General features: G+C 44.8%; 1 protein-coding gene across 1 annotated transcript in view; it reads left to right on the top strand.

Annotated features, from left to right (window-relative positions):
• Positions 1-3,389, top strand: part of COCH (cochlin) — a 578,282-nt gene extending 574,893 nt beyond the window's left edge. The window contains exon 12 of the mRNA XM_085627370.1: positions 2,114-3,389. Coding sequence (XP_085483496.1) covers positions 2,114-2,289 — 176 coding nt within the window. The 3' untranslated portion in view covers positions 2,290-3,389. The remainder of the gene's footprint in view (positions 1-2,113) is intronic.
• Positions 3,390-21,167: the final 17,778 nt, after the last annotated feature.

The following is a 21,167-nucleotide window of genomic DNA, read 5'->3' on the forward strand; positions in this document are numbered from 1 at the left end:
CGCCCTGGTTTCAGTACGGAATCAGTCTTGATTGAAATGGCTGATTCAATATGATGGGCGGTGGATGGAGGCTCTAAGGCGGTGTTAATGCTGTTAGATTTATCTGCAGCATTTGACACCGTCTCCCACCCCATCCTCTTGAATCGCCTAAAGGACATCGGAATCCAGAAAAATGTGTTTAACTGGCTATCATCCTTCTTATCTGACCGTAAACAACAGGTCCGAACCCACCCTTTCATTTCTCCCGTCAAACCTCTTAATTGGGGTGTTCCCCAGGGCTCGGCTCTGAGACCGCTTATTTTTCATGTTTATCTAACCCCCCTGGCAGAGCTTATCTCCAAAACTGGGATCAAAATAACATCCTACGCTGATGATACCCAGTTATTGTTCACCTTTAGAGATGTCAGCTTCCACCTTTGACCCACTAAAGGAGTGCCTTAAGAACACTGCTGCCTGGATGGACCGCAATTATTTTAAGACTTAATGCGGATAAGACCGTGGTCTTGTTTTTTAACCAACCCTCTCCTCTTCCTTCGAATTTATGGTGGCCGGATGAATTAGGCAATGCCCCTTCACCGAAGGACTCAGTCAAGAATTTGGGCGTTAGATGGAACAAACATTTATCCCTCTCAACGCAGGTTCAAATGGTTTCGGCCACCTGCTTTGGTAAAATCAAAATTATTAGGAAATTCATCAACTATCTGCCTAATGCAACTCGCAAAACAGTGGTCCATGCGTTGATAACCTCCCACCTTGATTACTCGAATGGCTTATACCTGGGTCTCCCACTGGGCTTGCCAGATCGTTCAAAACGCCGCAGCCCGATTAGTCTGCCGTGTCCCGCTCCGTCACCACATCTACCCTTATCTTCGACAACTTCATTGGCTGCCAATTGCCAAGCAAATCGAATTTAAGGCTTTGACATTCGCTTTTCGGGCAGCTAAAGGAAGAGGTCCAGAAAGCCAGAATGGGAGGTAGATCTTTTGAGGTGGGTGCTACCACATATTGGAATAAGTTACCCTCCCATTTATGTCTGATTCAGTCTGAACAAGAGTTCCGCAAGTCTCTGAAAACCTGACTCTTTAGCCGGAGTGACTAGCCCTTGTGCATTTCCTCGCCTTGCTCTCTGCTATAGTGCCGGGACACCCCGTTTGGGGTAGCTGCGCGCTTAATAAATGCTTTTATTATTATTATTCAAAATTTTTAACCTTTCTATGCACTGCAAGTTTGAGTTTGGAGTGGGCTTTAGAGCAACTAGAATCAAACCATCCTTTATTTTGAAGAGTTTTCTTGCTTGAGTTTACATGAAGGGTTTAACCAATGAAGTCTGCTATTTCAGAAAAACCCTCCACTATTTCCGACAGAGGATGGTACTCTCCTAAACATTTTTTAATGGCATCACTACAGTTAGAAGTCACCTTTCTCATAAACGACTCCGGATCCATTTTTTTCCAACTCTGCGCCATTAAAATAAGAAGTGCCTAGATTCCCTCACTAGTAGGTAGTTGCGCTATACAAATTCAGCTTGATTGATTAATAAATAACGATTGTTTTATTGCATCCTAAATGATGCTGAAGATGCCCTTTTGTTTTTAAATTTGTTAAGTTTACTTGTATGTTTGGATAATGCTGAGGTTGTCTTGGTGGTATAAATTTATTGAGTTTGGTTTCATTTTAAAGGACCCGGAAGTTGACCTAATGATGGAGACCTAATGGGGACTGTTTTAAATGTAGTGAAATTTGATGTGGGTTAGGAGTATTTTATGGTAGTTGGCAGAACATTAACCAGAGTATGTTAAGCTACGGAGCATAGGGCAAAGATGTTGATTTCCAACTTTAGAAACAATTATATATATTTCAATGTTGATATTTGCAGGAGTGATAAATACAACAATTTGTTGGAAATAATGGAAAGTAAATAAATTAATTTGATTTACTAAATTACGGTCCCATCAGGAATCTATTAACAAAAATTGGCATCACAGTTCAGTATCACTGAATACTTGTATACTTATAGCAGAAATGACTTTGTTTTAGGAGTAAGGTAAAACTGAAAGAAAATAATAACTAGGCTTCATTTCTCCAACCTTGTTGTTTTCTCCCCGTGTTTCAGGTGTGACCATATTTTCAATCGGAATAGCCTGGGCACCCCTAGAAGACCTGAAGGACATGGCATCTGAGCCCAAGGAGGCACACACATTCTTCACCAGAGAATTCCCGGGTCTGGAGCAGCTAGTGCCCGACATCATCCGACGAATCTGCCGCGATTACATGGATTCTCAGAACTAGAAAGACAACCATGGGTGGTTGTGAAGGATTGGCTGCTGGCACTGAACTGAACTCTCATAAAAACACAACTGCTAATGTTCTGCAGCCTGCCCAGCGCCACTTCAAACTCATCAAGGAAGATTGGGTTAGGAAACAGGTGTATGGATTCAAAATACTATTTAGTTTCGCTGACTGCAAATCAACCATATGTATCCTACAACCAGACATTAATCCCGCTGCAGTGCGCATACATATAGGAAAGGGGATTTTGGCTCTGATGTTTCAGATGTGGTGAGAAGAACATGGCTGCATTCTAGCTATTTTAGCAACAGGTTACAAGGCACTTATAACTACCTACCATGGGTTTTAACTTCTTGTCAAATTCTTATTCACTTACACATGTAAAAGATCTGTCTGTGGGCCTTATGTGCAGAGAGCCTACTTAATTTTCAACAAGAGATGGGGATAGCTTGTTAAATGTTAATTTAACTCCAGCTTTAGAGCTGCAAACATTGACTCACGGTCTAGTATCGGCAAGGCTGACACTCGTTAATCTCTGAGGACGATAAAAATATGAATATAAATCATGTAATGTGCATTTGCTAAAAAACGTGAATGTAAGAACAGACATTCGTTGTGTTTTCTGCAGTGATGCAGATTTTACTGTCTTTTGAATAGGTTATTCTGCAGTGCTTCATCAGTGTAGGTGTGATGGCAGCTTGTGCCACTGGAATCTTGAGATGGCATTCTCTGAGTGGGAGGTGGAATTTTGAACCTGCTACGTGTAAAAAAGTAAAAATAATGAAATCGTCTGTGATCACATTGACTTTTACAGTTTTCTTAAACCAAACCTACACCCTAGACTGTATACGCGGTGGTAAAGCATGAAGGTTTGGAGAAGGACCTGTAGACCAACACATACTCCGGACTATATTGGGTTTGATGACCTTTCAAACATATTGGCCTTCATTCTGTCCGCTACAATTAGACTTTTCTCAGGTTTGATAAACATAACCACCTCGCAGGAAACAGTCCAGAATCGTACAAAAAGGTCACCTATTGTATGAACTAAATTAAGAAATAACTATGTTAATTTCTAATAAAAATAAATATCTGTTTTATTTTGTGGGTAAAGCATGTTGATTTACTGTTGTGGAATATAGAAAGTGCAGAGTTGTGCTGTAAACCCAGAATTGAAGCAAAAGCTGGTACTCCAAAGTGAGATAGATATGAATATGATGAAGCTGGATTGTTTGGTGGAGGAGTGGGTGAAATAGTGTGAAATTGGAATGCAGGGTCAGACTTATAGGACACTGTGAAATGAAGGAGAGTCCTGGTAGAGCTTTACTGAAAATGGCAGCTAGACTCAATTGTCCTGGAATAGGGTTATGAAACAACATATCGATTCTGAACCGCACCAACTTGTGTATATTACTTAATGGTTTGTTCTCAAAAGACAAACCTGCAAATGAGACTGCAGTGGAAGTATAAAGGGAATGAAAAACCTCAAGATTCTTGAAAGATGAAGTAAACAATGACTTGTGAAGGAATCATAGGGGCTAAAGCTTGTCATTTTGAACTCCCATATTTCTTCTTCTCTCATTTTCTTTCTCCTAATTTAAAAACGTATTTCCAGTACAGTTTTTGCCCCATATCCCTTCTTCTTTTAAAGGGTCCATGCATTGTATAGAAAAAGCAGTCCTGGATCACTAATAATGGTCAACAATAAGTATGTCAGAATATTGCTTTATTTGATACCGACTTGGGTTTTGAGATCTATTATGACATGATGTAATGGATGGCCCCTTTAAATTTGACTTTTGTGTGTAGTGGCAAAGTTGTGCCAAACATTTAACACAACATGGTGACACTGGGTCTTAGTACTAAAGTAGCAGACTGCAGGCTTGAAATACTTTGGGAAACCTCTATGGTGTCATTAAAGTGGTGTACACTTTTAAACCCTATGGTATCTTACAGAGAAAGCAGACCTCTGTCAGGAAGAAACCTATTTCCTCAATATTGAATTTTTAAAGATTCACCTGCTTGAATTAATGTTATTGCTATAGCCGGAAACTATATTGCAATTGTTTTTCTCACATTCTTCTGTTATTGCAACATCTTTCTTTATCCTTGCTAACAACCCGCTTTGTTGTTAAATTTTCATATTTATACCTCATTCTATTTGTATTTTTATTTATCCTCAAGAATCAAAAATGCAACCATTATTTAATTCACAAGTATTTTCTTTTCCAATGTCTCACTTCTCCCTATCTTTTCTTTTCTTTTCATGAGGCAATATGTTTACATTTTGCTGCAATTTGTTTACCCCAAAAAGTAGCAGTCAGTACTGAATGTGATGACTAAGCTTTCCATCTTTAACCCAGTCATGGATATTTTGGAGAACATATTTCATTTCCTTTCTAAAGCATTGAGTGATGCTTTAACACCTTACACGTGTTCCCATTCCTCGCTCAGAAATGTGGTTTGACAATTCCCAGTCAAGAAGCAGAAAACATCCTTGTGTAACACGAATCATCGCCGTGCCCAAAAGTTCAAACGAGGCAGATGTACCATAGACTGACTGATAATAATGTATTGAGTGATCAACAAAAGCCATCACAAAAATGTCCCAGAGATCAAGTCCATTTCATTCATAAAAGACAAATCGGCCTCAAAATGAGTTCCTCAGCATGAAATGATGTACATTTTAAAAAGAAATGTAAAATAATACTAAATATATAATAGATGCTGGACATGATTTTAAATCCATGCAGACCAAAGCCTTGATACAAAAACTAAAACATAATATTCGTCATAAGGTGGCCGCTTCGACCAATAATGTCATATGTCAACATAAATGACGGTATCAGATCATTTAAAAACATTATATATGCTGTATAAAATACAGGAAAAAATTATGCAACCTGATAGGCTTACATTGAAAGGTAAGAAAAAGAGTGTGCACGGGAAATGTAACCTCCCAAGACAGCAGGGTTTGCACCTTATAAGGGCTGTCACAAGCAATGTCTCTGACAGATCCTCATCAGGTTTCCCTTGGGTCAGGCCAAAGACTGTAAGGCCTGCAGTGACTTTGTCTCGAAGAATCGGAAGGCTATTCAAGACAGCAAGGCAAAGCTATACGTTGCTAAGCATCAGTAGACTCTACATCAGGACCGGGCCAAGTCCAAAGGTCAGTCTTGGTCTCTTTCCCCATCCAGAAGTTGGTCCAGAGGTTGATCTTCATCACACTCTAAATCCTTGAGTAAGTCCAAGAAAAACATAAAGTCCAAGTGGTACTTGGCCCCATCCTGCCACTCGCGTACCCCTGAGAAGACACAAGGGCATTGCTATTCATCTTGATCTTGCTCCCAAAGTTAGTCACCATCGGAGCCTACCCCGCACCTTGTCCTAATACAGCTAAAGTTTCCCGGGGTTGTCTGCGACACCGAGGGTCATCTCAGAGTTCCGCAAGGCCATGTTGCGTATCTTCAGAGCCCTTCTAACTCTTTCTGGTGTTCCTGTGGGCGCCACGTAGCCAAGAGGCCCTCTATCTGAGATGCCGGCGGTGGGTTCGCCACCAAGTACAATACTTTATTGTTTGTTTAATAAAAATCATTACAATAGTGAGCGTGCATCAGTGATAAAAAAAAGACATATGTCTAACAATTGCTAAAATATTTACACATAGAACAGTAAACAGGCGTTAACTAAATCCTGTGTTTTTGCTTACATTATTTCCTCTTGATTTTTTTAGAATCCGCCTAAATGCATCCATTTAGAGCATTAATACCGTCGCAAGCAAAATAGAAAAATGTGAAGTTCATCAATAAATAATTAAAAAATCTAACAATCTGCATTCTGTTCATGGTGTTAAAATATAAACTTCATCTAGACAATTAAGACTTTTTAAGAAACAGTTAAGAAATGGTTGAGAGCTGTGGTGGTCCATTCTAATTTGGCATCAGCTAAGGCCACAAGACAAGACATTGGTCATTATTAAAAGCTGATAGCTAAACCGCTAATAGTGCAATTCCATTTGTAAAGTAAATTCCCTACATGCAATAATTTAAAAGTTCCAAGGTCTCACAAGACAGAGAACAGCAAGTAAACAATGTGCAAAATGCCATAATCCACTGCTAAGTGGTACGGTGAGGTGAGTAAGTCGACAAAACAAGGCTCTCACTGTTTATAAGTCTTTTTACTGCTCTTGTGATGTACTTGGTGAACCGGATATTAAGCAGTGGATTGTCCGGATTCATAGATGCAAGGATAGCTTGTCGACAAGTGCGGATGCCAAGTTTGTTCCATTCGCTCTTTAGCAAAATCGTTCGATCGTCAAGGAGTGCAGGACAAAGACATACCACATGCTCGATTGTTTCCTTGCTGCTCCCACACCCCCTGCATGTTATGTTGGTATTTGTGCGACGCCAACTTGGCAAGTGATACAAGAATGGCCATTCACCAATTCTGAGGGCCAAAAATCTTTTTTTCCACAACACTGAATAGGTGCATGACATATGGGGCGCCACAATCCCTGGCTTAAACCCTGATACGATTGACCAGGCGTGCTTACGTTGTGCCAGTTGGGCTCTGTCCAAATGGAAAGACCAGAGGCGGACGTTTCTTTTAATGTGGATTTTAAGTGCCTGCTGCGATGGATTGGAGCTCCAGATTTCTTCTGCATCCAGGAGTTTTAAAGAGTCTTGTAAATAACACCGGTACGATCTACCAAGCTGACCGGCTGAGATTTCCTGCCACAAAAAGGCCTCCAAGCTTCCTTCTCTGGAGGTACGTAACTTGTTACACAGCCTGATGAATGCTCCAGCCCCTACCGCTCGGTTATCTTCGAGACCAAACTCAAGTCGTATTTGAGCGGAGGATGAAGTTTTTGAAGGCTCAGCACTTGTTTGAAAATTCTTGTTATTATTTTGTTCACGAGGCTGTTGTCTTTCCCTTGCATGATCTCCTGGCTGTAAGTGAGGAAGTTGAGGATTTTTGCCTTCATGACACTTATGAGAGGGGTCAGGCTTGGGCCGTACAATTGCCTTGCAAGGTTCTTAAATGCCACCTGAATTGTCAAAGCTTTGGCTTCTAGCTCGTCTCTATGTTTGGAGAATGAACCCCTTCTGTCCATGTGGACCCCCAGATATTTATATGAAGCGGCCCTGTCAATACTTTCACCCTTGAACTGCCAACCGCCACCTTGGTATTTCCTTAACCCAAAGGTGATTGCCCTTGTTTTTGTTCAGTTCCAGTTCGTTTTCGGTGGTGTAGGGAGACAACCGATCAAAGAGGCTCTGCAGGCCGACCCTGGTGTGGCTGAGCAGGACAAGGTCATCAGCATACAGTAAATTGCTAACTCTTACCCCGGCAAGTTTTGGAGGATGAGAGTTGACTTCGTCAAGTGACTTCGACAGGTCGGAAATGAAGAGATTGAAAAGGAGGGGCGCCAGCACACAACCTTGTTTTACTCCACGAGATGTTTGTATGTTTCTGGAGATGTAGGATCCGTCCCCAAGTTTTATACGGATCCATGTGTTAGTGTGTAGCGCAATTATGGCTTGTAGGAGCACTGATGGAATCCCCCATTTCTGTAGTTTGAGATACAATCGGCTTCGGGGTACACGGTCAAAAGCGGCCTTGAAGTCAACAAAACAGCCATGCATTAGTATTCCTGACGCTGCCACTTTATCCAACAGGACAGATATTGCAAGCAAGTTGGTTATAGTACATGATTTTGGCACAAATCCTGTCTGGTTAAAGGGTATACAATGTTTTTTGTAGCCCAAGACGCCAGATCTTGAAGGAGCAACTTGGCGTAGTATTTCGATTCCACATCCAATAGAGTAATGATCCTGTTTTTTTTGGATCTGATCTCTTGCCGCCTTTGTAAACTGTACGTATAATGGCGCCATGCCAAGATTCCGGTAATACGTGGTTAGTCCAGCAGTAAGTAAATAAGGGTGCCAATTGTTTGGCCCAGAATTCTGTGTCTTGTATATACAGAGCCTGGGGTTTGCCACCATTTGGACCCTAGCAAGACATTTAACGGCACCCTTGACGACTCTAGCTCTACACTCTTCACCAGTTCCCGAAATGTCAACACCAATACAAACTGCGGCAACGCCGGAAGAGTTGGCACACCCCATTGTGCTTTCTGACTCCGAGTTGGCACCATCCTGACTGAGGCTGGCTTTGCTCGGTGCCCATTGAATCACAACCATTACTCTATTCTTGAGGGAGACTTATGCCCAATGATTTCTCACCTATTGCATATTCCCCAGGCGTCAGATTGAATCTGGAAACATTACCATAGTACCTCTGCCTGCCAGAAGGTAGCACCATGCGGCTCCACACTGACACCGTTCAACTCTGGAAGTGACTTGTGGGGGCCAGTATAGGCTCCACTCCCAAGTGATGACATCAGTTCCTTTCTTTCTCTTCCAGGGGATACTCATCAATAGTCATAAGCACTGAATAATCCCCGCCCATGTGCGGGACCCCGGAGCATATACATAAATACATATATATGTGTATGTTTAGAACCACAAGTACATAGTACTTCCAAAACATACATATATACATGTATATACATAAAAATATGCAGCCTATAATAGGTCCAATAGACTAAAATGGCAAAATTACAAGGATTTCTTACTATAAGAAAATATCACATGTAAATAATGTAACATAGAACATATACTGCAGTAGTGTTCAACAACAACCCTTTATTTTCATAAAGAAAAACAGGTAATTGCAGACAATTTTGTTCTTAGGCTGCATAGATGAATAATCATCCCCGTATAACAAAAAACTGGCACCCTGCCTTTAAGGCTTCAGAGAACCTGGACACCGTGCCTTTAAGACCTCCAGGAGCCCCCTGCTCCCATCATGCACCACAGATGACAGTTAGGGCAGTTCTTTTTTCCGGTTCCTTCTGTGAGGATCCTGGAGCTTGAGTTCGGACTTTTATGACTTTTCCAGTCAGAAATTGATTTTCTACTACTTCATTCGACAATTTTATTTGCTGGTATTATTTTCTAACTATTTTCTGACATTTTCTCTATCTTTTTATGTCAGAAATGCCAGCTTTGTTTAACAAATGTCCTTCCTGTGGGAAGAAAATGGCAAAATCTGACCCTTACTCTATGTGTATTGTGTGTTTGCCATCCTCACACAATCCACAGAAGTGTTACTACTGTCGGCAATTTTCTAAAAGGACTCTGCGTGACACAGAGAAGATCAGACTTCATGCATCAATGGAGAGAGGAAAAACCAAAAGTGGCCTTGAAGCATATTCCAAGAAGCCCTCCTCTCATGGATTACATAAGAAGTGTTATTTTGCTTCCCCAGCTTCCAGAAGAAAGCAGATTCCAGAGTACTCGCCGTCAGCGTCGAAATCGGCATCAGGAATGCATGTAAGTCACTACGACGTCGAGGGACATATCGCCATCGAAGAGATGAGAACCAACGTCGACAAAAAGTACGTCGACGTCGATGCATACTTCGGGCTCGAAGTTTGTGAGCGAAGACAAAGTCAAGTCGACATCTAAACACCGGTCGACAACGACGCGCCGGTCGACGTCGAGATCGCAGCCGCCGCCGCCGCCTCCTCGGAGGTTGGCGTAGAGAGGTTCGACGATGAAAAACCCCTCTCCGTGCCACAGAAGGTCGACTTTGAGTGCACGATCGACCACGAGAAAGTCGACGTCAAAGACACAACATACCAGTCGAGGTTCGACGTCGAGAAGACGGTCATGGTCGCCGTCGAGGAGACCAACGTTGAGAACATCATCGCAGAGACACGAATCATCAAGTGTGTCTACACAGCAGTCGACGTCGGTGGTGGCTTTATCTGGGTAGACGTCGAGGCAGCGTTCGATGTCGAGGGACAGGATGGTTGCCACTTCAGGAGACGCACCACAAAAACCAAGATTGACGTCGAGAACACAGCGGTCGACGTCGAGAGAAGTGTCATCTTCTCCTGGAATCAACATTATACAAGTCACACCGAAGGGATCTCCGTCTCCAGGAGAAAAGTCCCCTACAAACTCATCTCCACGATAGCTGGAGAGTATACGACACTGGAAGACGCAATCTAGAGTTCCGGGTGCGGAATTCTCCAAGTCGCTATCACCACCCAGAGTCTCTGGGGGATCCCACCACATAGGTCCCCAAGAAGGTCTCGATCACCTGTGGAAAGGCGTTACAGATCAAGAGGGCGTTCAAGATCTCGCCACTCTCCGACTCCTAAGACAAGACGTAGATCTCCGACAACAACTACGTCAACAAGGTCTTCCATTAGAGATTACACTCCTACTCTATCCACTGCACGCCCATCCAGGGTTTCCCCGAAAGACGATCTCGGAACTTTTAATGAAGTTCTTTGCAGAGGTGCCAACAAGCTTAATATCCCGATGTTTACACCTTCAGTTTCAACGTCCGTCATCTTTGAGACTTTACATCACAAGTCTTCTGCAAAGCCTCTGCTGTCTTTGGTGCCAGGTCTGCTGAATCCAACAATGCAGTCCTTTCTTACTCTGGCCACAGTGGGTTCAGTTCCCACACGAATATCCAAGAAATATAAGGCTCCAGAGCAGGGCCCATTTTTTCTTCGCGCAGTCCCACCTTCAGACTCAGTGATAGTGGCTGCAGCCAGGAAAGCACATTCGGCTACATCTTCTACTGCCCCACCAGAGAAGGACAGTAAAAATATGGACTCGTTGTGCAGACGAATGTGCAGTACATCGGCTTCGGTGATGAAGGTAGCTAGTGCTTCCGCCCTGCTGGGCAGGTACGATAAATGTCTCTGGGACTCTGACGAGATTTACAGAGAAGCTTCCGAGGGAAGATCAACAAGAGTTCCAGGAGATATTACAAGAAGGCGGGCTGGTAGCTAATCAAATTATCAGTGCAGCCACAGATGCATCTGACTTGGCAGCCCACGGATACTCTCATGGCATCTGCTCAAGGAGATCGGCGTAGCTTCGTCTTACAGAACTAAAACCTGATGCGCAGAGAAGGATCACAAACCTTCTTTTCAACGGATCCTCTGTTCGGTTCCCATGCAGACAACGAAATGTCCAAGATGAAGAACGACTTGGACACCTTGAAAGCTGTTAGCTTAGAAAAAAGGAAAGAGTTTAGGCGTAGATTCCGTCCCTATGATCGACGTTCCTCTCAACAGAGGGTTCAAACCCCTCACTGGAACACACAAAATCAGGGTCAGCAATCCAGGTCCCGGTACCAACAAAGAAGAACTGGACGAGGGAGAGGATCTGTTAAACAGCAACCGAACACTCCTAAACAATCAGCAAAGCAATGAGGCATGGCTTCCTCCATGTCCGTTAACCTCTCCGGTGGGAGGAAGTGTTATGTTACATCTGGAGGAGTGGGAGAAGTTAACAAAGGACAAGTGGGTTTTAAATATTCTGCAGAATGGTTATCTGCTCAGGTTCAAATCTCCACAACCAGCAGTTCCTCCACAGCAAAGGCCTCTTCAAAGACACCACTTGCTACAAGCAGAAGTAAACGTTCTCCTACGAAAACATGCCATAGAAAAAGTCCCTGTTCCACAAAGAAAGCAGGGGATTTATTCCCGCTATTTTCTGGTTCAGAAAGGTCCTACCAAAGAATACAGACCAATACTCGACTTAAGGCTGCTGAACAAGTACATTCGCAAAGAGAAATTTTGCATTTTGGTGTTACATCAGATATTCCCTCAACTTCATCAGGAAGATTGGATGTGTGCAATAGACTTACAGGACGCGTACTTTCATATTCCAGTGTCCATAAAACATTGAACATTTCTACGATTTCAAGTGTCTGCCCAACACTTTCAGTTCAAAGTTCTCCTGTTCGGGCTCAAATCAGCCCCCCCAAACGTTTTGCAAGTGCATGGCAGTGGTGGCAGCTTTTCTCCACAAGCAACGGATATTCATATACCCCTATCTGGACGACTGGCTTCTGAAGAGTTCGTCACCTGCTCTGCTTCAGAGTCATCTCTCGTACTGTCTGCAACAACTAAACAGGTTGGGCCTTCATGTAAACTACAAGAAATCAATCTTCAACCCATCCCAGAAGATCCACTATCTGGGTGCCTTACTGGATACCACAGAAGCATACGTGTGTCCTTCGGAGGAGAGGTTATCCTCAATTCAAGAGAAATGCCGCTACCCTCTTCTCACGCAGTATCCCACAGTCCGGCAGGTATCATCACTGCTGGGATCGATGGCATCATGCATCTTCATCGTACCAAATGCCAGGCTGAACATGCGTCCGTTGCAGCAATCTCTGGAAGATCAATGGATGCAAGTGTCAGGGCGCTGGGAGGATCAGCTGCTTCTCTCCCAATTGGCCAAAGATTCCATCAAATGGTGGATGAAGAGATCTAATCTGATGAAAGGAGTTCCCTTTCACCTGGACCCTCCTGCACAAACGATAGTCACGGATGCTGCACTCCAGGAATGGGGTGCTCACATGGGGTTCTTCTAGTTCAAGGACTGTGGTCGGAGACCGAACAAAGGTACCATATCAATTTCTTAGAGTTGAGAGCAGTGCACTTGGCTCTCAAATCATTGTACCCGTCACTTCAATCTCAGTACCTTCTGATCCAAACGGACAACACAACCATGATGCATTACTTAAACAAACAGGGAGGTACCCGATCGAGGCCTCTTTCTCTCGAGTCTCAAAGCATCTGGAAGTGGCTTCTTGCAAGGGACTTGAAAATTCTGGCAATGCATCTCCCGGGGTCTCTCAATGTCCAGGCGGACTCCTTGAGCAGAGAATACGTAGAAGCGGTAAACGCAAAATGCCCCATCTTCGCATCCAGGTTTCCCAAACCAGGATCTCGGGGCAATGCCCTTTTGATAAATTGGTCTCAGACATTATTGTACGCCTTTCCACCAATTCCTTTGATTCCCACAGTGATCAACAAATGTTACAGGACCAATTCCAGGATGATCTTGATAGCTCTGGAATGGCCGCGTCAGTGGTGGTATCCGGATCTTCTTCAGCTATCAGAAGTCCCGCACAGGAAGTTACCATGCCGGCCAGATCTACTATCCAAGAACGAAGGTATTCCACCCCAATCTACCATCCCTGCGGTTGACGGCATGGCTCCTGAAGTCCTTTAATACAGACATCTAGACTTACCTCCAGAATGTATGAACATTCTTAAAGAGGCTAAGAGGCCTTCCACTAGACAGTCCTATGCTTTTAAGTGGAAGAGGTATTACTTATGGTGCACGAACAATGGACATGATCCCGTCCGGGGTCAGGAACAGGTGCTTTTACCATATTTACTGCATTTGGCCAAATCTGGTTTGAAATTTTCCTCTATTAAGGTGCATCTTGCAGCTATTACAGCGTATAGAAAATCACCTAATCAAATTTCTTTATTCAAGATGCCTGTGGTCAAAGATTTTCTCAAGGGATTAAGAAAGATTTACCCTCCAGTTAGAGCTCCGTCGCCACCTTGGGAGCTCAACATTGGATTAACAAAATTGATGGGTGCTCCTTTCGAGCCCACACATAGCTTATTTACAACATTTGACATGGAAAGCTGTGTTTCTCGTGGCTATCACCTCTGCTCGCAGAGTAAGTGAGATCCAAGCACTATGCTGTAAAGAGCCCTATACGGTTTTTCATGCAAACAGAGTAGTTTTAAGAACACATCCGAGGTTTTTACCCAAAGTAGTCTCGGATTTCCATATTAACCAAACAATCACTCTCCCCACTTTCTTTCCGAATCCTTCAAATCCTCCGGAAAGGTCCCTCCACTGGATCGTAAGAGTGTTCTGAAGTTTTACTTAGACAAAACAAAAAGCTTGAGGAAAACGGACCGACTGTTCATAAACTATGGGTCCATAAACACTGGTTCTGCCGCTTCGAAAAGGTCTATCTCTAGGTGGATAGTATCTTGTATATCCTTGTCCTATCAATTGGCCAACAGAGTCCTTCCTGGCACGCCTAAGGCCCATTCCATCAGGGGAAAGGCTTCTACCACAGCTCTTCTTAGAAACATTCCTATGGCAGAGATTTGTAAAGCGGCCACATGGCGCTCAGTGCATACTTTCACGCACCATTACTGTTTGGACTCTGATACACAGGCGGGTGCCCAATTCGGGCAAGCCTCACTCAGAAATCTGTTTGGATAATTACTTGTTAGATGCTATGTTAAAAATTATTATTTCTGTTAGCTCATCCGCGAGGAAGTGGGCTTTGGCTTGCTTCTCTATTTAGTGCTTATGACTATAGATGAGTATTCCCTGGAAGAGAAGGATAAGTTACTTACCTGTAATCCTAGTTCTCTTCCAGGGGTATACTCATCAAAGTCATAAGCAACCCTCCCGCCTCCCCGGATGAGCATTAACAGTATAGTAATGGGTTATTTGCATCTGATATCCTGGTTACTACATGTTAGTACGCCGTACAAAAAGAACTGACCTAACTGTCACCTGTGGTGCATGATGGGAGCAGGGGGCTCCTGGAGGTCTTAAAGGCACGATGTCCAGGTTCTCTGAAGCCTTAAAGGCAGGGTACCAGTTTTTTGTTATACGGGGATGATTATTCATCTATGCAGCCTAAGAACAAAATTGCCTGCAATTACCTGTTTTTCTTTATGAAAATAAAGGGTTGTTGTTGAACACTACTGCAGTATATGTTCTATGTTACATTATTAACATGTGATATTATTTTCTTATAGTAAGAAATCCATGTAATTTTGACATTTTAGTCTTTTGGATCTATTATAGGTTGCATATTTATGTGTATATATGTATGTTTTGGAAATACTATGTAACTTGTGGTTCTAAACATACACATATATATGTATTTTTGTATATGCTCCGGGGTCCCGCACATGGGCGGGGATTATTTAGTGCTTATGACTTTGATGAGTATACCCCTGGAAGAGAACTAGGATTACAGGTAAGTAACTTATCCTTCTGCGCCACCAGACATAGGTCCAGAGCTTCTCTCGTCTCATTGGAACCCTTTCTTCACAATTTAACTTAAAACATGTACCCAATATTAAAGGGATGACACACCATAGGACAAAAGTGCTTAAAACCTGTAAGGACTGTTGCAAGCATATGTCAGTAACCGTTCCCCACCAGGTTTGCCTGTGGTGAATGGGGTCGGGCCACGACACCAGAACCTGCGGAGACTGCGCGTCGATGAACCCGAAGGTCATCCGGAAATGAGAGGCAAAACTTTTGTCGCCAAGCACAAGATGCAGCATCAGGACCCCAAGACCTGCTCCAAATCTAAGACTTGATCAGGGTGCTGTTCCCGTTCCCGGAGTCAACGGAGGTGCTCTAGAGGACAGTCTCCATCATGCTCCAAGTCCTCCTGTATGCACAAAAAACACAAGAAGTTGAAGCGGAGCTCCGCTCCTTTGCGCCATTTCCCCTCCCCTGAAGTAAAGCATAGGTGGCTCCAACTGTCTTGCTCCCACTCTTGAAATTGGCCGACTTTGGAGACGATTCTGTAGCTAGTTCTGGCACAACCAGAGTTTCTGGGGGTTTCGCCATGCCAGATTGAAGAGTTCCACGCAGCTGTACTCCAGCTCTTAAGAACTCTGGTGACTCCCTCTGGTGCGGCTCTGGCCCCTCGGAGCCGATAGGCCTTCCACCTGGATTACCACTGGCCATCGGTGCCAGCTGGACCCTCAGAGCCACTTCTGCCCTAGGCTCCAGTTTCCAATACCACACCCGGCATCTATACCCATACCACACCCGGGTACCAATCGCGACTGTAGGAGAGTAGGGTCTGCTATCCTATGGTCACCCCAAATTTTTGCTTTTGCTTCACTGATTTTATGACTTAGTGTGGCTGTGGGCCTGCTAATCAGACCCACAGCCCTACTGTTCTCTCCCTAAATTAATGCCAATGCACACTAGGTGCATTACCAATTGGAACTGGTTCACCTTATTAGACCCTGTAACAGTGTACCCCAGGTACCCAGGGCATAGGTGTATCCAAGGCCTACCAGGGGCTGCAGCATGTATTATGCCACCCCTGGCCTGGCCTCACTATTTGACACAACTGGCTGATCACTCAGCTAGGGTAAGTTGGTGTAATCACCTCTTACTTAGATATAGTATATCTATATCTAACCTATATGGACACATGGTAACCTATCAGTCACTCCTATGGCAGGCCTTAACAATCCTGGAGGCAGAGTGCTTGGTTTCATGTGAGATGGTGCTCTGGCATGAGCTGAGCCTGTCTGCAGCTTTCGGTACAACGTCCTTCAGCTGTTTCCATGATATTGCCATACCATATACTCTTAAGTGCATTATGGACCTCGCGGTCAAATGCTAACTCTGGTTTGGCTTTATCAAAACATGTCGAGTAAGGTGTCATACGATTTGGGATGCTACCCCCTCGCCAATTCTGGCGACGGGGGTAGCATTCCACCCTTCTAGAGGGACACGACATGTACCTAACCTGAAACCCGGGTAAAGTTAGAAAGAGCCTCAGCATCACAAAATGGATGCTGTCACCACAGACACAAGTCTGCCCTTCTGCTGCTGGGAGTCCTTCCAGCTTGGGAGGTTTGGACAAAGGGTTTCCTGTCAGGGGAGGTGCTTGCACCACCCCAGACAGAATTTTGTGTAGTGGGTTAGGGAGGGCTGAATAGATTGAGACATGCCTGGGGCACACAAGGTGTCCCTGTGCATATGCCAGTTCAAACCGGAGCTGGGGCTTTCCAGCCCCAGCCCTGGCGCGAAACTGAACAAAGGAGAGGCGGTGTAACCACCCCCCTTCCTGGTCCCACCCAGAGGAGGGACCTAGTAGGTAATCCAGCCCCTAGATTTGGAATAAGAGTAGGAGCTGTGTCCCAGGACTTTAGATCATCCTGAAACTCGACTTGAAGAAGAAGAATCACTGGACTTCGACGTTCTGCTGCACAGAAGACTGAAGAGAATCTCCCTTGTGGTCAAGGAGTGACCACCCTGTGAACACAGGCACCATCCAGCAACTCGACGACTGCTTTGCCGCCGCCTCCCGCCGGAGACCGAGCCCAGAGCCCGACAAGACCCAGACTCCCAGACATAGAGCCCGATCCACAGTCCCTGCAAAGGAGAGACCCGTGGAGGCACCGAGAGAGGTGGGACCGGCCATCTTGAAACGTCCACGACACGCTGACTGCGCAGCGCCCGAGGCATCCTCATCGCTGTGCATAGGGCCCTGAGAAGCCCCAACACCGAGCAGCATTTGCACCAAAGACCAGCCCTCCAGCATCCACGAGATCTGCGTGGGGCCCTTTTGCTTTTTGCCACTCGACGCGTCATCCCGGTTACTGGCCCGTTGGCTAGAGGCCATCTTGGCGACGAAATCTACAAACAACACTGCTGGTCTGGTTGCTCCAGACTGGCCCTTGCTCCTGTGAAAAGGAGCAGCCCCTCTGACCTTGCTGGTTAGAGCACCAAGCTTTCATCGACTCCTGCGTGGCTTGCATTAGCCAAGGCCTGTTTGCTCCAATCGAGAAGCCGACACCGCCATCAGCTAGAGCCTTCGTGGGACAGCTCGTGAGTGACTCCTGGACGTCGTCGACATCTTCACTTCCACGTGGCTGCAGAGACAAGCTTCACTTTTTCACCTGTTGGCACCCGACATCGCCTGGTTCCTTCCTGGTTCCACGCCGGTCACTGGCTAGTGACTCTGAACATTGTCCCCTCTGCTTTCAGGTCTTCTACTCTTCAGATCCACCCTTGGATCCACCGGAACTCTTCTCGCCTGGCCGCATGCAGCATCTTCATCTTCAGGCTCCATAGACCTGCACGACGAAACCCGACGCACTTTGACACCTAGGCACCCGCTTCCTGTGGGTGAGGTAACGCTGGCACTCCGGTGCTTCTGTGTAGAGAAACATCTCTAGTGTCTAGGTTTCCAGTTGTTAGGTTCTGGTCCATCCGGAAGACTCCCTTTGCTTTAACTTTGTGACTTTTACGCACCCATTGAATCCAATAGGTGCACACGTGTAACTTTCAACACTGAACGCGCATCCTGTGGGCCTCCTGGTCACTAACTACTGTTAGCTCCTTGTAGTCCCAGCAATTCTCAAGGCCCTAGGCCTTCTTACTTTTCTATACGTGGTTCTTATACCACTATTTTAGTATATGGTTTAGCGGGCCACCCGGGCCCATCCACAATTGTGCAACTTTTGTATATTTAAACATTGCCTTGTTTTAACGAATGTGCTTCTGTGCTCACAAAGAGTATAGGGGATACTTTTAGTAAATAAATACATATATATTTTGAATATATATCTGTGTGGTGTCCTTTCATTTGGTATTCAAGGAGGTTACATATGGTAAAACAGCTGGCTTCACATGACCTCAAGAGTTTAGCCTGAAGACTGCACTGTCCACGCTACCACTAGGATAGCTGGTCTATCTAGGTTGACTTCAACCACCACCATAAGGGTTGCTTGGCATGGTACAGGGTGATCACTAGAAATAGTGAGCAGCATATACCAGGCCAACTTCTCACAGCGACCTTTCCACCTGAGGAGGGGGCCCCAACTGTCTTCTCCGGTGCTAGTCCGACATCATGCCCGAGTGCGACTGTGCCTCTCGTTTCCTCACTCGCCTTACCACTAGGCAGGTAACATCCTTTGCATTCCTTTTTTGGGGCAACTTCGATAACAACAATGGCCAGGTGATGAATTTGCTCAGCCCTGAAACCAAGGACAGTTGGTATGAGGATTTGCAGGAGGTTAGTGGGCTGGATACCTCCTTAGAGGCTCAGCCAGGGAGGAAGTTTCCTCCTACACTGGTTATGTGTAGGGCAGCTGAGATCCTTGACCTCCAGTTCCCCATGACGGAGTTAATAACTTCTCCAGTATTGGATCTTTCATAGATTCACATGCTTGAATCCTTCCCCGTTGTCAAAGTGGGAGTCCCACGGTATTATAACAAAGCAATTATATTAGTAGCATAGGCTAAGATGGCACAAGGCCATGAATTTAATAGCCTATCTATAACCTTTTAAAAATAGGATCAAACATATACACTAGCCAATCAGGCGATGGCACCCTCTAGAACCTTCCCTACAGACGCTAGTTCCCTCAGATTTTCTACCACATGTTGTGTGAAGGGAGTCTCACTAAGCTCTGCTTAGTTATTTCTTCTGGTTTTAAAAAGCTTCTATCAGGTCAGATATATATTACTTTCTGTATCCCTTGGGACTTACTGAACATGTCAGACCATTCAAAAAAGGTATTGTTCAGGTCATACACCACCTGTGGCAAAAAGAAACTTGATGATCCTCATAAAAAGTGCATTTATTGCCTCTGCCCTGACCACATGTCTCACTTTCTCACAGAAGACCCTCAAGGACAGAGGGAAGACTTCTGTTGTGGTTGCAGAGGCCTAAATCCTGTTTCAGAGAGCGATGAATCCCTTACTTGTGCCAAGTCACAAAAAAAAGAGAGAGATCAGAAAAGTAGCCTTCTGAACACCCTTAAATAATCACATCATGAAACACCTGGTCATTATAGGACATATCAGGAAAAGTCTCACCACAGACCTTCGTCAAAGGATCCTTCTGAGCCTTCTACGCCATCTGAGAAACCTGTTCTCAGCAAAAGGTCTTCTAAATCCCTCTCGTCGATGACTGGATCTTCTCAGGCTTAAAAACATTTGGAGTTCTACATCTTTTTTTCCGTCGACAACTACACCGTCGCCACTGCTCTCGTCAATGACATCGACGATGCTAACCTCTACATTCACTACAGCTTCATCACCTTTGATAACATCATTGTCACTGACAGCGTCAACGACTATTGTTACCTGTAGACTGATATTGTCAACAGCTTCTAAGTCTCCACCATCGTTGGCGAAGCGTTCTTCTAAGCGCTCGTCGACACCGGCTAAGGATTCCACCATCGAAGAAACATTTGTCGATGACAGCCTCGTCGATGATACTTCCATCAGAAAATCTGATTTTGCCTGCGAAAATGTTAAAATTCCCATTGACGAGGGAATTATTGTCGATAACGAAGAGCCCGGCCACAGTCACAGCTGTTATGCCCAGGTAAAAAAGTACAAGGCACCGGATGACACCGCTGCATACCTCATCGACCAAGCAGCTCAAAGATGCTCTAGTAACCCTTTCACAACACCACCAGATAGAGAAGGGTATTGGTTGAACACGATTGGCAAATGTTTCTCCAGCATGGCTGCATTGACAGAGCAGAAAATTCTCTGGCAATTTTGTAAACCTTGTTTATTGGTTTCAATAACAGCCATACATAACATAAATGGACGACATGTTTAAAGCTTTCAATATAGAGTAATCATACATAGTTTTTTGGATACATATTAAGCATTTCCTACATTATTTGCTGGTCTATGCATCTCCATATCCACCGTAGGCGATACACATGGTTCCCCCGATATTTATTCCAGTGTAACCACTTCTTATCCCATTTCTTAGGACATCCCCGCGCCTCAAAAACCGCAGTCTCTGCCAATAAATATCTATTCATTTCATTAGCCCATACGGTGAGAAGTGGTGGGTTCGCTCCCCCCCAGCCCCTAGCTAGCTCTCGTTTCACCAACGTGTATCCCAGCGTCATGAATTGTTGTTCAACCTCCGTGAGATCAGTCTCCTCCCACACATTCAACAGTCCCAATAGTGGCGTCAATTCTACCTCCTTCCCCAGGGCAGTACTCATGTGTTCTGTGGCTCCATCCCAAAGGGCACGTATCCTTGGGCAGCTCCACAGGGTGTGATAGAATGTGGCCTGCTGTCCACAGCCCCTCGTGCAACAGTCGTCAGGTCTAGTCCCTATTCTAGCCAAGATTATCCCGGAGATGTATGATCGATGGAGGATCCTAAGCTGGATGAGCCGGAATCTCTGTGTATTAGCCGCCTCCTTC

The sequence above is a fragment of the Triturus cristatus genome, chromosome 9 (genome assembly GCF_964204655.1).
Source record: "Triturus cristatus chromosome 9, aTriCri1.1, whole genome shotgun sequence".
In the NCBI taxonomy this organism is placed as follows: domain Eukaryota; kingdom Metazoa; phylum Chordata; class Amphibia; order Caudata; family Salamandridae; genus Triturus; species Triturus cristatus.